The sequence below is a fragment of the Ambystoma mexicanum genome, chromosome 6p, assembly GCF_040938575.1.
Source record: "Ambystoma mexicanum isolate Mex_15411 chromosome 6p, UKY_AmexF1_1, whole genome shotgun sequence".
NCBI classification, from domain to species: Eukaryota; Metazoa; Chordata; class Amphibia; order Caudata; family Ambystomatidae; genus Ambystoma; species Ambystoma mexicanum.
The window spans coordinates 1,196,738,859-1,196,756,567 of NC_090935.1; the positions used below are offsets into that span (position 1 = coordinate 1,196,738,859).

The 17,709-nt window shown below is 48.9% G+C and overlaps 1 protein-coding gene across 3 annotated transcripts in view; it reads left to right on the forward strand.

Annotated features, from left to right (window-relative positions):
- The first annotated feature begins 10,088 nt into the window (after window positions 1-10,088).
- PCSK5 (proprotein convertase subtilisin/kexin type 5) overlaps window positions 10,089-17,709 on the forward strand; it is a 1,619,480-nt gene continuing 1,611,859 nt past the window's right edge. The window contains exon 1 of one of the 3 annotated variants that reach the window (XM_069625842.1): window positions 10,089-10,703. In XM_069625842.1, coding sequence (XP_069481943.1) covers window positions 10,518-10,703 — 186 coding nt within the window. In that variant the 5' untranslated portion in view covers window positions 10,089-10,517. The remainder of the gene's footprint in view (window positions 10,704-17,709) is intronic. The other 2 variants (XM_069625844.1, XM_069625843.1) reach the window with 2 other exon arrangements.

The following is a 17,709-nucleotide window of genomic DNA, read 5'->3' on the forward strand; positions in this document are numbered from 1 at the left end:
TGGGAGTAGTCGACCTCCCAGCACATGAATGAATCCTCACATTGTTTACACCTACCCATAGTAAAAACATTGTTGCCAATTACAGGTGCACCGCGAGCTGGGAACAGCGATAGTCCCAGACTGGGAGGCTCGCGAGCGGACCAATTAGAACATGGGGCTCTTATCACTGACGCCATTAACATCGACCAATCCTTAGAGGTCTTCATGTAACAATTTTCATGTATCAAATTGAAGGGACAGCCCAGGTATACCACCTGACTAACCCTCACCCACTAATATCGCTCTCTATATGCATGCTATACTAACCCTACCACTCGAGTAACCAATCCAGAGTGGAGGTAGGTTTTTTACTAAACTTTGTAAGATGACGCAAGTAGCGCGTCATACTAAGGTAAAAAGGGCCTGCGAGCCCCACTATTGTGTGTGTGTCAGGACGGACGCGCACGCTCCTTGACCCATCCCTGCCGTTTGTCTAATAAACAGCAGAGTCACCTTGCTTCTTGCGTGTGTCTCATACTCTATCTCTTTTGGGATATACGGGAGGAGTTGGGGCCTCCCTGCCCGGAGGTCTGCGGACGGCCCGGCCGACCCCGGCAGAATTTTCCCCCCGACACAACGAAATATGACTAGGATACATGGCCTTACCTTGACCAACAAACAGTTGGATTCAGCAAGCCGAGCAGTATGTTGCAGGAGAACAGGTAGATGGCCACAGGTAGTACACTGACGAGTTTGCTCGAAGCGGAAGATCAGAAGTTCACGGATACCACGACGATGAGCAGATTAGAATAGATCTTAGTGGTTCTCAGATAGCACGTTCAGGAGTTGACTTGCAAAGCACAAAGATGTTCTCATGAGACATATCAAGTGGTTTATAAAGTATTAGAAACAGGGGTGTGTTTGTGAATGAATGATGTGTGTATGTCGTGGTATTATGTGGTTTGCCGGGGGCCGGCCAGCGTGAGGGTGGCGGGACCTGCCTGAAGACACGGGGTCTGAGGAGGCCATGTGAGCGATGGCCCTTGGGCGTGGGATACCTTTTGAAGTGTACATGGTGTTTGGCACCTTGGCCGTTTGTGCCCCTGACAGCCCCCAATGGCAGCGGTCATCACCGGGTGCGAACTGCCTTTGGTGGGGGGTGGATCGATGGGCCGGTGGGCGTGCAGGCAAGGCACAGGAAGACTGCTGAATGGAGACACACTTATGTGGATTGCAGGGGGGCGGCCTGCTTTAAGGGGAGCCCTGCCTGGAGACACGGGGTCTGAGGGGGCCATGTGAGCGATGGCCCCTGGGCGTAGGATACCTTTTCAAGTGTACATGCTGTTTGGCACCTTGGCCGTTTGCGCTCCTGACAGCCCCCAATGGCAGTGGGCATCCCCGGGTGCGAACTGCCTTTGATGGGGGGTGGATGGATGGATGGGCCGGTGGGCGTGCAGACAAGGCACAGGAAGACTGCTGAATGGAGACACACTTATGTGGATTTCAGGGGGGCGGCCTGCTTCAAGGGGAGCCCTGCCTGGAGACACGGGGTCTGAGGGCGCCATGTGAGCGATGGCCCCTGGGCGTGGGATACCTTTTGAAGTGTACATGGTGTTTGGCACCTTGGCCGTTTGCGCCCCTGACAGCCACCAATGGCAGCGCTCATCACCGGGTGCAAACTGCCTTTGATGGGGGGTGGATGGATGGATGGGCCGGTGGGCCTGCAGACAAGGCACAGGAAGACTGCTGAATGGAGACACACCTATGTGGATTGCAGGGGGGCAGCCTGCTTCAAGGGGAGCCCTGCCTGGAGACACGGGGTCTGAGGAGGCCATGTGAGGGATGGCCCCTGGGCGTGGGATACCTTTTGATGTGTACATGCTGTTTAGTACCTTGGCCGTTTGCGCCCCTGACAGCCCCAAATGGCAGCGCTCATCCCCGGGTGCGAACTGCCTTTGATGGGGGGTGGATGGATGGATGGGCCGGTGGGCCTGCAGACAAGGCACAGGAAGACTGCTGAATGGAGACACACTTATGTGGATTGCAGGGGGGGCGGCCTGCTTCAAGGGGAGCCCTGCCTGGAGACACAGGGTCTGAGGAGGCCATGTGAGCGATGGCCCCTGGGCGTGGGATACCTTTTGAAGTGTACATGCTGTTTGACACATTGGCCGTTTGCGCCCCTGACAGCCCCCCATGCCAGCGCTCATCCCCTGGTGCGAACCGACCGCCTTTGATAGAGGGGGTGGGATGGATGGGCCGGTGGGCATGCAGGCAAGTGTGTGGGAGCGAGGGGCCATCAGGCCCCTCTCATCCTTTACTTCTCAGTAGAAACTCGGACCAAGTGCCTCCAATAGTGGGTTCCCCCCTTGCCCTTATCTGATGTTAACTTTGGTTGACATTCGCGTAGATGGGACCACTGAGTAGGACACGGGGCATCCATTTTTGTACCCCCTTTCCAATCCATCTTGGTGACCAGGCCTCACTGCGCACAGCACATGGCCCCCACCCTCGTTCCCACTCTGACTGGAAAACTCCAGAGGTATTAACAACAGCTAATAAATGTAACACATCACTCTTCCTCTTCGATCACTGTCCTGCATGTGAACCAGCCTGAACTAAGCACATAGCTCGTTCATCTCCACAAACGTGTCCTCAATACCTGCATGCATTATTGAGAATATATTCTGTTTGCTTGGATAGTGACCACCCTGCTTCACAGCAACCTGACCTTCACCCATTCAGAGCACAGATGTCTGACGTCCACCTTGAATGGAGAGACACTTGATTCATTTAAAAAATCGAAACAAACGTTGTTAAAATATATGTGGTGTTTTATTTTGTATCTTATTTTGATGACACAAAAATACAAGACTTTACACATTGTACAGGTCAGGTTGCAGCACAGTGAGAGAAAATCCCCTGTACTGACCGCTGTCACTCGGGAACGTTTCTCTTGTGGCACGAACGAACAGCAGAGGTGGGTATTACTCTTCGAACGCAGTGTCCAAGCCTCCTGTGAAGCCACCATGTAAAGGAACGATAGGCCACCAGCCTGTACCACCTGTGAAAAGGAATGAAACAAACTGTTTTTAAATGACCAAGATAAGTTTAAGAAACGTTTGTTGTCAATGACAATTCTTGTAACTAATGGCATTCTGCTCGGACAAATGCTATCTAGACAATGCACACTATTGAACGACTTTCATGCATTACAATGATATGTATATGTAATTTTGGATATAGTAGAAGACCATGAAATAGGAGTGGCATGACAAGCAGAGTATACTTACTCGTTACTCGGATTACAAGGACGAACAGTTGCGCGAAGTTCATGCATAAACACCACCATTATCCTCAATACGGACCGTGTGAGGCAGGCTGCCCTGAAGTCTGTTTGCTGGGTGATGCATTGCGGTCGTGGCTCGCCTTCCGAAATGTAGGCCACGCATCCCGAGTTTTCACAGCAGCAGCAGTTCTCGTCCTCGGTTGGCATTAGCTCGCGCCGATTGCATTTGCACCAGGTGAAAACACTGTCCATGCGACTGGGTCCAGGCTCTTCAGCTGTTGAATCGTCCTCTCAACTGCCATCCGAAGACCCATCGTTTTCGCGTGTTTCCCTTTCAGTAGTTCCTCCTCGGTATACTCGGGCTCGTACATGTAGGGCATTATTGTATCCATTGTGTGTTAAACAAACTAAAATAATTTATAGCGATGGTACTAGTATCTGTTTACACGGGCTACAAGCAACGAAGGTAGCTGACCAGAGCACAGAAACGAGTCACAGAATACTCAAAGTAACACAGAGAGAGGAATGGAATCGAAAATCTGCTGCTGTGTGTTGTGAAACGGTCTGTTTCTACTTATTGAGGAAAGAGGCGTCCTGCCATTTCCATGGCGACACGTCATTAGCTGAAGCGCAGCGAATGTTGACACGAGACGTGCTTTGGTGTTGTGAAATGGGCGGTACGCGTCTGCTGATGACAGGCTCAGGGGCGGGGGTATGATTTAGTGCCGCAAAAGCAGGTCAGCCAGGGCGATGGGGGAAATTATAGGATTATCACAAAATGGCGGCTCCCTGATGCCTGTTTTCTCGTGCGTTTAATGGACGAAAACTCGGGTAAGGTCCATAGGAAATTTTTCTAAAATCGAGCGATTTAGGCTTAATAACACATGGCCGACCCGTAGGGGCAATAATAAATTTTGACCGAACCATAATTCCTTTAATTTGAATGCAAGGTACAGGGAGTGGAATTCAGTAGCAACATTGTTCTGGCTTTTTATTCAAATGGCAGGGTTTGAAAAAAAATAGGCACAATGAAAAGAATTGGTTTAGACTTCTTATGTGAAAGTAAAAGTTTAGGAAAGGAACTCTATAGCAAAATTGTTTTGGGCTTTTATTTGCATAAAATGCAAGGCCTTGGGAGTTTTGTTTTGGATTGCAAGTAAATAAATGGGAAATTTTGTTTCGCATACTCTACATTTACTTGAATGTCAGTGTGTTAGGGTTACTTATTTTGTGATTATGGATATCCCCCTTCTATACAGAAGACAGGGGTTTTAGAAAGGTAGAGTCACACAAGTACTTTATTGTCTATACCGGCTCTAACACACTGGGCATGAACTTTGTTATTTTCAAACTCTAACAGCACTCATCCCATGAATTTCTATATGGGAATTAATTAATTTAATGTCAATTCAATGCACTAAGGATCTACACAGCCCCCATTCCCACAATTTAATGGAAAGGATTAAGGCAGGCAGTCCCAACACAAGACAATTTAAGTGGCTAGGGTGATTATCTATAGTGGAATTAATTTGAGTTAGATTTAACAAAATGTCCCACACTTCTCCCCAGTTCCCCCCCTACCCGCTATAAGAGATGGAGATTAAGGCTGGCAGATTCCCTCCATACTTTTTCTGCCATTTGGATTAATCTGCTTAAATGGGAGGCCTTGGTTATGGGGAATTCAGGGAAACAGCAGGGCTCCTCTGAGGACAGCAAAGATCTGGTCAAAGGCTTCGGTCAAGGGTCGTCCCCAGTACCCAGACTTCCTCTGGCTCCTCAAATGGCAGGTCCAGGCAGCTTCTTGATTTCCCAGTCTCTGTCTCCCATGCAATGTTTAAGGCCTGGGTAGCTCTCCCTGTCTCTCTGCTAGTTGTTCCTGGCAAGAGTCCAGCAGTAGACTACCTCCAGCAATAGAGTGGGAAAGTCAAGGGAAAAATCAAAAATCCAAAAGAAGGTCCCAAGAGTCAAAACATCAAAGAAAGATCCCTCTAAGATTGAAAGCTGATCTCTTATAGAGCTGATGACACTCCATTATTATCATAAGTCCCATGCTACAGATTGGCCAGCTCTCTCCTGGCCCCTCTCCCCATATGCCCACTGCCTGTTGATTGGACAAGGAGTTGGGAGGTGTGGATGATGGAGGCTGAGGGAGGAGAAAGATTCATCATTCCAAAATCACAAATGGGTTTAACTTTTATCGTTCCTAAAAATCTAACAACATGACAGCTACCCTACTTTTTCAGATAACTGCAAGTACATATATATTTATATATATATATATTTGAGTTCAATATTTTATGGCGAGTCAGAAAATACTAATCATATCTCTGCACACCCTTCCTGGGAGGAGCTACCATTTTTATCGATTTACTCCTAAGCCAAAATAGTCACAAATCTGCCCCTTCATGATTCAAACCTTACTTCTATAACCTATCATCACACCAACTTTCAATTCCCTGGGAATTGTGAGAAGGCCGGAATCATAATTGTCTTTATAACTGAACTTGTATACATCACACATGATTCATAATCAAATGATACCAATGGGCTTATTGTCCCCTTTAATATGAGTCTGGGATGAGCTCACTGGGACATACAATTCTATTTTAAATAAAGAAAAAGTAGCCCAATGTTAATCATATGGCAAGGCATCCCATGTGTCCCTCAGTTTCACCAAGCCCCCACCTATTGCTAAGTTTCATTTCTCCATCTTCACGTAACACGAACATTTGCTTCTCTGCTTCATACACAATGTTTGATCATCCAATAGTGGCTCTGAAGCCATTTCTTGAGGTTGTGTCAGCCCTGAAAAGGTCTTTTCTGTTGGCCACTAATAGATAGTTAATAGGGAGACCTGACCTTAAAGGTCATTTCTGCTGGCTGGGTTATCGAAAACTCCCACAATTTGGATCTAATTATCTATTATTTATTTGTATTTCTAACTGAACCAGGCATGCTTTTCCCGACCTGTCATTTGAGTGGGGAAAACGCCATCTGCATCCATACTTCAGAAAATACAGCTTTAAATCGACAAGATGTGCTTACATGCAACATTTTAGCATTATATCTGGGCATGTTGTATAAACTACAATCTTTCTTAACATATTGTTTGGACAGAAATAAGTTAACTTTAGACATTATTCACATATAGGCCACAGTTACATAGGAAATCCAACAAGTGGGCCTTTCCATTTGAATGTCAGCTTATTTGTGAAAAGTAATTGTCTTTCTCCGAAATATGTCACTTGATTTCACTTTTTAAATGCAAGGCACAATTCCTCCTTGATAATGTTCCCATGACTATCATTTCAATGTATATTTTCTCATGTGTACTTCTGCGGTTTTGAATATGTCAAAAGGTGCCTTTTCCCAGTTTACACAAAGTCAGCATCTGCAGCCCCAGATGTTCTTTCCCATTTATTGGGCATATCCATAGGTTTTAAGCTCTCAGTTAGATTCCCCTTCCCATGTGCACCTGTCCATTTTCGTGGAGTTAGCTAGGCACATTTCATTCCATTTCACTATGCCTTATGTCGAAAATCATGGTTTTGTACTGGCTTTTATATTTCAATGGAACTCCACATTATCCATCTTTGCTCTCACAATAGGGGCCTAGCATGGCCTCGCCATCTCTGTTACTCTGGAGCTGTATTTGCACCCCACAGGACAAAGGATTATGTAAAGCATTAGAGAGGTATTTTAAATTGTTTAGAACTAGAGTTATGTAAGATGTCATTATGTAGGTGAAACCTTTGCGTTGTGTGTTTTTTTATTTTATAGTTAATGTAAGAAAAAATTTAATTTAGTTCTTCAGTCATATGTATAGGGTGGAATTTTATGATTATTGCTGCTGTTAGTTTCAAGATTTTGGATTCAATGGAGGAGATGTGTTGTATGTTAGTTAGAAGTTTAGAATGTGGGTTAGGGAGAACATGGAATTGCAATGAGGCATGTAGAGAGGGTGAGGATTCTGTGGAGGATGGTTGAGTAATGAGGTTGGTTTGAAGGGTGGACAAGCCTCAAGGACGTAAGATTGAAGAACTGGTAATTTCTTGGTTGTAAGGAGTATCGAATTCAAGAGAAACCAACAGACGTTCCCTTGATGCAATTTACATATATTTGAGTTCCCCAGAGAGTAAATAAAGATGCTAAAACCTGGCATAAAAGAGGTTCTCCATGTTTAACACCCTTTATTTATGCTCTGGGCATTGATCGAAGTGAGCAGGAACGTCCGGGAGCACTGTTTCACTACTCTTATTTTTATCTGTTTACCATGCCTCTACTTTTTACAACCATCGATATTGTCCATTCATGTCCATGTGCAAGTGTAAAGTTGTAATAGGAGCCTTAGTTACTAGTCACTAGACTATTGCACTGCCCGGCTGAAACACCTTGTCACATGTTGCACTATGCTTCTGCCTACCCTCTCCCCTGCCGAGACCACAGTTCCACTACTTTGTTCGGTACACTTCTACCACTGGCTCTGGGGGACTTTTGCAGGCAGAGTACGGGCATTGAACAAGATGACTGTTTCTGCTCTGCATTCCCCTTCTGCTGCGATAATCATTTCATTTGATTTCACCATTTAATGGAACCTGCTAGAAGCAGACAGATTCCATAGGAATCTATTCAGTGGAGTAACTTTGCTGAAAAAGTTGGGGTGGTGGGCATGACACCTAAATGAAAGGGGCCCCTGCCAAAAGAGGGGGACAAAATGGCATGCCTCGAAAGTTGTGGGGGAGGATAAACACTGTGACAAAAACCTTTGTCCCCCTCCCCCAACTAAAATTGTGCCCAAGAATCCATTGTAAAAAAACTGTCTGCAATGTGTAAATGGCAGGAGGAATACACACTTTTTCAAAACGAAGTGCAAAAAAAGGTGTTAAGGCGATTTTGCTTCTTTTTCAAAAACAAGAAGCTAAGGCGACAAAAAAAATGTTTAACTTTACATCTTCTTGCAAATGGGAACATTGACAGAAGGGCCCCAATGGCAGTAAGTGGCCTGTCCCCTCCATGAGTTATGGGTAATGCTGCAGGGCCGCCCAAGGCAAGGCCATGTAACTGTTGTTACATGGCAGCAGGCGCGAGAGAGGGGCACAGCCTTCCTCCAAGGTCATTGCCCCTCTCTGTCTCTCAGATAAGGGAGACAGTCAGCAGGGTCTGGCACATGAAAGGCAGGAAGGGTGAGGTAATAAATACCTCACCCTTCCAGGAGGATATATGGGTGCAGTGCACCCGGGAGACCCTGGATGCCTAGGCAGGTTAGTCAGCCGCAGGCTGGCCTTGGGGGGTTGGTGCACAGCCCCCCACACAGTACAAAGAATAAGGGCCTCTTGGGGCCTACATAATGAGCTGGAGCAGCTCCTAAAACACAAAGGGCATCATTACACGGTAGGTGGTAATGGTTTACCGGTACCGGTAAGGGCACCGGTAAACCCTTACCGCCTTACTACGAGGTCCCTTTGCGGGACCCGACCTTAACGGCTGGTGTACACCAGCTGTTAAAGTTGAGACCCGCAAAGGGACCTTGGTGCTAATTACGGTACCGCAATTTGCGATACCGTAATTAGCCCCTTCCCCATTCCCATTGAGCCCTATGGGACAAAAATGGGAATGGGGAAGGGCCATGGAGAAAGAGGGAATTACCGCCCCTCCAACCTTGGAATAGGGCGGTAATTCCCCTTTTCTCCATGGTGGTACCTATTTGGTACCGGCGGCAACCATGGTGCTAATAGCACCATGGTTTACTGCATTCTGTGTAATGAGGCCAAAACTGTTTTGTCAACCCTGCACGGGGACCCAAACAGTACCTGGGAAGTTCACTGTTAACTCAGCGTCTTGCCATTCTTTTTCTTTGCCTCAAAAGCCCTCCCACCACAGAAAAAGGGGAGAAGAACAACAGAAAGAAACTCAGGACACCGTACGGTGGCCACAACAAGTTGTGGGCAGTGGTCGAAGAGAGTGGGAGCGGTGCTCCTCTACTTTTTTAAATTACCTTTTACAGCTCCTATACTTTTATTTTAAAAAGAAACCTTTCTCGAATGGTTTAGTTTTAAAATAAAAGTGCAGGAAGTTGACTGCACTTTCAGTGCACTGCACTGAACTTTCCCTCAAACAGCAGGTGCATGTGTTGGGGGGTTTGTACTGTGTGTGTGAGGGGGCGTGGTGATGGGGTTTGTGGGGAGTGGGTGCAGGCCAGCAGGGAACATAGTTCCACTACTTCTTTTTGTACACTTCGACCACTGGTCATGGGACAAGAAAGGCGGCACGGGCCAGAGGGGGTCATCTCTGGACCTGGTGCCCAAAAGGATGATTTATTATGATTACATGTAATGTTTATGTTCCTATAGTCATATTTGTATCAATAAAATCCTACAGCCTTTTATTGCCAACACTTGACCAAATTGTTGTGGTGAAATCTTTTAAGGGGATGGGGACAAGGGCCATGAGGCACGACGCCATCCTGCAAAACAACATATGTATGTCTGCTGCATATGGGTTCAACAGTTACCACTTTTCAGAAATGTACAACCAATGATTTTCCACGGATGAATTCCTCCACAGGTTTGTCAATGGTGCGCCAAATGATGATAAAACAGTCCCCAAAGAACAGAAAAAAGTAAACAAAGTATCGCGACCATGAATGAATTCAAGACTCGGTAGTGGGAGCGTGTACACCCTGCATGCAGGAGGACTGTGCCTATGTGTTTGTTTAGTGCGGGAGAGGCAGCGTCTGCTCTTTGGTGGGAGGGAGGGACGGACAGGGGGGCTGCCCCTCTCCCCGCCTGCCTCGCGAGCCGTGGGCTCTAGGACCGCCTCCTTGCTCCTGGTGCCTCCGGGCTCGGACAGGGGAGGCGGAGGAGAGGGGCAGGCATCGTCTTCAGTGCAGGCGAGGCGCTGTTGCCATTCGCACTCCCGCTGCACACAAACACCGAGCTAGGTGCACAGGGCGGCAGCGCAGAGCGAGAGCATCCGGCCGAGCCTCCCTGCTGCTGAGAGTGATAGCGAGTGGGGGGCAAGCTCAGAGCCACGGGGAGCACACCTCCACCGGCGGGGAGGAGGGAAGTTAAAGTGCCGGCCAAGTTGCTGCATCCCGGCTGAGCGAGTACTCCAGTGGGACTCCATGCACCAAACCGGGCAGATTCTGAAGTGCTACGGTCCGGCGAGGGGTCAGTGTGCGGCACCCCAGCTCTGAGGGACACCCCCAGCCGGTTCTGCTCAGGGGAGGTTGGCTTCACACGTTCCACGGACTATGGGCGCGGAGGGTCCCAGCGTGCGGAGGGGGTTGCTCTCGCTGTTCGCCCTCTGGCTGGGGGTGCTCCTGCTGCCCCCCTGCGCGCCCAGGACCTTCACCAACCACTGGGCGGTGAGGATAGTCGGTGGCAATCAGGAAGCCGACAGCATCGCCAGCAAATACGGCTACGTCAACATGGGACAGGTAAGTGTTGTCTTGGGTCCACCGCGGGGTGGGTTGCGTGTGTAGGGGTAATTGCTGTTAAAATCTGCCGACTTATCCTGAACCCACTGTGAAGTAAGACGTTGGGTGGTAGGTTCTGGGGCAAGCCTATGGGAACATAAATGTACGCATTTTATATCGGAAATAAGACCAGGCTTCCACACGCCATTCAAACTAACGTAATGTATTCCACGTTATCTGACTAGGCGCTATCTCAGGCTGGTTGTAAGTGTGTTGGTGGGAACATTTGGCATGTGGACCTGAATGACAGACTCCTACCATGTGTGGCAATACGTTGCCTGCCAGGTTATAGGGGGGGGATCGGGGTATGCTTGTTAAATTGGCTCTTGGTGGCTGCGTGTAAAGGCAAATCATAGAAAAAGTTTACCCAGAGAAGTGTTTGCAACCGGGGATTCTGTCAGAGCGCCTCCCCGGGGCTAAGATACGGATACAAAACTCATGACTTCCACCTCTGACAACTGGTCCTGCCTTCTTATTTCGGGGGTCCTTGGGGAGGTGGAGGGAGAGCGGGCACGCATCTGGGGTGCCAGTGCGACTGGTGTGATTGGGTGGTGGGGGGCAGCTGTGGGCTGTCCCCGCTAAGCGGTGGCCGGTAATCGCACACTTCATAGGCAGCAGGTTAACTTGGGATGCCATGGGCAGAACAAGGGTGAGGCACCCTTCACACGGGCTGACAGGGTGCACCCGGCAGGTGGTAGACAGCGGGGTCTGAGCTCGAACTCGCTGCACGTGTGTTGCATGCACTGCGTGTCCCCGCACTTCAGCAAGGAGTCGCAGAGCCCGGCTGTCACCACAGTGTGGGACTTTGGGTGCATCCGGCCGATGCGTGGAATTACCACATCCATTGCCCTGTAACGTGAACCAGTCTAGGGTGCCTTCGGGGGCGCAGGGCACTTCCTGGACACCAGAGATGCGCTTCGCGGGATACGAGGACTCGCTGGCGCACACACACTGGCAGTCTCGATTAGCCTCGATAGCCGACCAACTATGTATTATTTGTTTCATATTAAGAGGAACAGTTGCTGGGGGCGGGAGCTTCTGGGGTAGCAGTCTATTCGTCCTTGCTTCCGAAAATTCACATTTAAGCTCGAGCTCCAAAAGTGCATGACAGTTTTGAATGCGATTCGCAGCAAAGGGCGTTTTAACATAATGTCCCGTGGCTTTAGGGGGGTGGGGGTGTTGTCAATGGGCAATAGTATTCTATCGAGCCTTGGAGGTTGTACAGTAGCCAGGCGGAGACGAGGGGGGTGGGGTGGGGGCTCCTAAAGTGTGACACTCCATCCAACCCAGTGAATGAGCCTTGGGGACGGGCCTCGTTTCAATGCGCCCACAAGGGGGTAGAATAGGCACCCTCCCGAGTGACGACTGTGCACACAAAGCAAGGTCCGCGCTGTCATGGGAGCTTCCGTGGCACGCAGCCCCGTTGACAGGCTACGGCCCCTGTTCTTTGCTCAAGTGTTCATGAATGAATGCCCAATGTTACTAATTTCCTTTTTAAGGACCCTCCCGCCTCCACCGCCGAGAAACATGTTTTTTTCTTGTCTGTACCGCTCAGGGCTTGCACGTTGAAATCAATTTAACAAAAAGATACCACATGTTCAGTCATGAGTTAACTTAATTGTCTCCTGCAGTTTGAGCCTGCTACGCTTCTGGGCTAGCATTGGCGCGTTTTTGCCAGGAATAATTTTAAAGGCTAACAGTGCACAATTGCGGCCGCGGTCCCAGCACTGGGGTTCCGTGTCGAATTTGTTGTTTTTTAAGCTTCGTGTAAAGGGCATCCCCAGGACCGGAGCTTTTCTGTCAGGAAGTGTCCTTCGCAGCGCAGGATTCCTGCAGTCGGGGTGGCTGATGGCTTCATAACCAAAGTGTGCGTGGAGGGAAGGCGCGAGTTACCACAGACGGCGACATGTCGTTTATGCCGGCGTCTGAGGAGACAACACGTGTTGAAAGCGAGGGCTGGGGCATTACTGCTGATGCTGCAGGTGCAGGGAGGTTACACTTACACGCTGCATGTCTGATTGTGGGTGGGGTGCGGGGGTCAAGGTAGGCAGAGAAAGTAGAGGCAGTGGTGTAGGCAGAGGGCTGGTGTCGGTTATGCCCCACACCCAGGACAGGCAATGGCTATGCTACGATAAGACTTTATCAAGTGCCCAGGTAGCTACTGTTTGAAGCAGCAAACACTCGTGGTCAACAAGCTATGATGGGCATTGAAGTGGAGGGCGTGTAGTTCTGCTCCAGACCCGAGCGAAGAGGACATGTGTCTAGAACAAGGGGATGGTTCGAATTTGTGCCAGGGAAGGGAGATCGGTGCAGTGACTGAAAGATGGCGGTTAGTTGGCTACTTCTCCCTAAGGCAGATGATGCTATTGATACCGTCCCTGGAAGCAAAGGGAGAGGGATCTTAAGGTAGACTGTTGGTCACTGGTCATGGCCCAGAAAAAATAGGGTTCTTATGTTGCTCTCATTAGGAGTGGTTGGTCACTACTTATGGCCGAGAAAATAAGGGTGAGCTGTTTTGCCCAAGGAAGTAGTAGCCTGGTGTTTGGTTGCGATCCAAGAAACAAGAGGGCATGCTGGCTTGTTTGGCCTTGGCCCAAGAAGCTTACAAGTGTATTCTGGCTAAGGCCCAGGATCTGTATGTGGGTGACTGGCTGTTTGTGGCCCACGAAAGGTTGCTGATTGGACCGCCCTCCAGCAGAGAACGTGTTCAGAGCCGCTCATGCCCCAACAAGCGAGTGAGATTGGTGACTAGTTGCGGTGTAGGAATTGAACAGGTGGTGTCTGCTTCTCGGATGATCAAGGGGCGGTGCCAGGCAGTGCCATGAAAAGATGACCCGTTGCAACGAAATGACAACTGGCAGCAATTTCCTACCCTCCAAATGAGCATTTGCCCAAGACAAGAGGAGAAAAGTGCTGTAAATTCATAAACAGTAGTGAGGATGTACAAAGGTGCACATTGTGTGGCAAAGAAACAAGTCGGGAATGTTTTTTTTTCGGGGTTAGGCACATTTTCGGATCGTTGTTTCAATGGTGGTTTTCATGCCACTGCCTCATTTTTTTCTTTTTTGTTTTGTTTTTTTTTCTTTTCATAGTCTCCATTTGTGAAATAAATTCTGAAACCACTGGCCGAAATGCACCATGGGAAGAACTTTACTGCCGGCATCGTCTGCGGCATGAAGCGCTTTCGTTAAATCTCCTCTGCCCTGAAGGTGCCCCACCTGATGGTACTGAAGAACCAGGTCCTACTTCTGTTTCACTCTCCCCACCACTCGCTGGCCAGCTGCCCAGGGCAGGCCTCCCAGAAGCTGCGGAAACGTCCGCCGGCCCGAGTAATGTTCCGGCAGCCAGACCTCGAGTCCTCAAAGTTCCTCCCCGTGGGGCGGCAATCCGCCGTGACGTGTCCCCGCTTCAGGCCTAAATACACCCGGGTACAAAGCAACCTAGCAGGAGAGCAGAGATTGCCGAGGCCTGCCGTGCCCACGAGGAAAGTCCAACTGGGTCACCTCTCCTCCAACACAAGAAATGCCCCGTGACCGCCTTACACACCACAAAAAGAAAATGCCTCCTACAAATCGGCAGAACCCACTCTCTGAAAGGGGGCTTTTGCAGCACCGCCATGGGAACTCAATGGAATGATGGGAGCAAGGAGATAACACAGAAGAGCAGTGGACAAGAACTCCTATGCACGGCATGGCGCTATGTTTAGATTCAAGGCAACTATTAAGTTAAACCGGTGGCACGTGACCCCTGATCAGGCATTTCCCCACGCCAGAGATATGTACAGCAATTTAAGAGGACGGCTCGTTTCCCACTTTAGTGCAACTAAGCCTTTGGGATGGCAAATGTGTAACATTTAACTTAATAGTTGACTTGAATAAATAAAAAAAAAATTAAAAAACAAAGCTATGCCATGCGTGGAGCTCCTCTGCTCCCATCATTCCATTCTACTCCGATGCCACAAAGTTCCCATGGCGGTGCTGCAAAAGCCCCATCCAAAACATTTTTTAAAAGAGGATCCCTTTCCGAGGGTGGGTTCTGCCAGTTTGCAAGAGGCATTTTGTTTGTGTGGCGTGTAAGCGTCCGCCGGGCCGCTGTTGTGTTGGGAGGAGAGGTGACGCAGTTGGACTTTCCTCCTAGGCCCGGCAGGCCTCGGCAATCTCTGCTCTCGTGCTAGCTTGTTTTGGACCCTGGCTCATTTCCCAAGAGAAGCGAATTCGTTCCAGATAACCCCCGTGATGACTCAGGGTTTTAGTGACCACCAATAAACAGCTATCGGGCGATTAGCAAGTCCTCTGCGCTGGCCCGGCCGTCAGTAAAGCGAAACCGCTGAAGTGATAAGGGCCGCAGCAAGAGCCACCTTCAGATCCGTAAAGCAAAGTGCAGCGTCGACGTGTTAATGGCTTGCAGTAAAAACCGCGCCCGCCATTGCTTGCTTCCAGCAGGACATGGCGGCCTTTCTCGTGCTGAGTCCATCACAGGTGTGCACTGGGCCGCAGTCCAGTCGCCTGGGCACATGGGGCAATATTATAGGAACTTTTCACCTGTGCAACCTTGGACTATATTTGCCCGGTAGGGCCCTGTGTATACCTATTTGATGCATGTTTGCACTAGAAGGCAATATTTCTGGAGTATGGCCCATAATGGACCTGCAGCCTGTCTCTCTCTCTCTCTCTCTCTCTCTCCCCCTCTCCCTCCCCCATGTTGGGAGCAATCCTGTAGTTTTCAATTAGTTAAATCCAGCCACTGGAGCCACTACATCCTGGGGGAAAAGGTGTTACCTGTCCTTACAAAGTACAAGCGGCACTTGGGGGACGGAGGGGGGGGCAGAGTAGAGTAGAAAGGACTCAAACTAGACGGGTATCGCAAAGCGATGACCATATAGGCAGGCAGAAAGTTGTGGGCCGGCACCGGAGGGCGTTGTCGGCCTTAAATGTACGGATGTGGGATGTGTAGCGTTGGGGCACTTGTGGTGGTGCCGGTATAGGAACCTGAACACTAGCGAGGCACCGCGTGGCTGCCGGATTTTACCTAGACCCAAAACCAGGACACGGTGCAAGTGTCAGGGGAGGGGGGGGCAGGGGATTCCCAACAAAGACCTAGAGCAAAAGGGGGGGCCTGGGGCAAAAAATGTCGGTCATGGGAAATCTACAAACGGCCAGGGGTAGAGAGTGGTGAATAGCAAGGGCCGGGCTCAACCTGAGGTGTCCACCGGACGAGGACGGTAAGGGAGAGGGGGGGGGGGGGGAGGGCAAGGGATACCTAGGTAGCCGCACACAGAGTAGAATACCTGTGGTGGTGAATTACGGATCGTCTGTAAGATAACTCCAAGACTTTATGCAAAATAAAGCTGCTGAGGCATTTCACTCTTCCAACTTTACACGGTGTCTGTGTTGTTTCTTTTTCAACATGTAATGTATGACATATGCTGGTTTGCGTGGGGGTGGGGGGGAGAGGGGCCATGGGCCCAGGTCATGGAGGAGGGGGGAGGACGAGGCACTGGGGTGCCCACGCTATGGAGTACGGCCCATAATGGACCTGCAGCCTGTCTCTCTCTCTCTCTCTCTCTCTCCCCTCTCCCTCTCCCTCTCCCTCTCCCTCTCCCTCCCCCATGTTGGGAGCAATCCTGTAGTTTTCAATTAGTTAAATCCAGCCACTGGAGCCACTACATCCTGGGGGATAAGGTGTTACCTGTCCTTACAAAGTGAAGCCATTCCCCCAAGGCTACAGTCCTGTCAGCATTGAGGTTGGCCTTGTCTGGGAGGAATACACACCCTTCCACAGCTGAGATGGGCCCGCAGGACTGACACGTGCAAAAACGATTTAATGTGGCTGTGATAACTCTGAGAGATGCTGGCCACCATGCCCTAACTCGGGTATGGCTTATATTTACAGTTTATTGTGCCACCAGGGCAGGATCACCAGAGTTATGCAGTTTTTGGAACAGGCTGCATGTTTGAAATGTGGCCCCTGTGCTACAGAGACTTGTATGTCACTGCAGCTGTCAAGCGGGCATCTGTGACCTGCTATGTGCCACTGCTATAAAGGTGCTGTGAATTGGGATACTGATGCAGCCGGGTACAAGTACATTGCATGCTTTTGGCATGGTGTTTACGACGGGGAAATCTGATCAGCAGATGACCCTTTCAGAGATGGAATTACCCGCATCATTGTATTACTTTTATTTTTAATAATTTTGTTTTTATTAAGGTATGTAATATACAATCATAAAGTCATAACTTCATAAACATAATGCAGTGAAACTTTTACATGAGAATAGATTAAACAATGGTAAAATGGAAGTGTTCCAGTAGAGCAATTAATTAATTACGCTGTGTGCAATGTGAAATTGAGCATATAAGGAACAAATTGTCAATATAATTGAAAACTTACGCATAAGAACTATAGCACAGTGTTGTGCACTACTTAGTATGGAACAAATTCTGCATTACGATGTCTAAGTGGGGGGAGAGGACGAACATAAGACTGACATATGACGAACACGACATATGGAGGGAGGGGGGAGAAAGGGAGGTGGTAGGTATTCATGAAGAGAGGCACATTGGCATATAATGCAGTAAATATTCAGTCAAGTGTCCAGATTGGTATTCGCATATAAAGATCTTGGGAGCATCAAAGGAGTGTGAGAGATTTGGAGAGGTCACATTCCATGCGTGGTTACATTGAAATGGTTCAGAAATCGAGTAAAAAATGACCACTTAGCATTGAACTTAGGTATAGAGTTAAGATTGTTTGCCATACACATTTCCATCTTTTGCGTGAGATATATGTTATTCCACCAGCTTCTTATACATAAGGAATGAGAGTCTTTCCAATTGGCAGTTATACTCTTCATAGCCAAACAAATAAAGAGATCATAGAGCCTGGAAGCATCATATGGCAAGTGGGTGGTAACTGCCAGGCTACCTAAAACAATGTTCATAAATGAAAGTGGTATATCGGTGAAGAA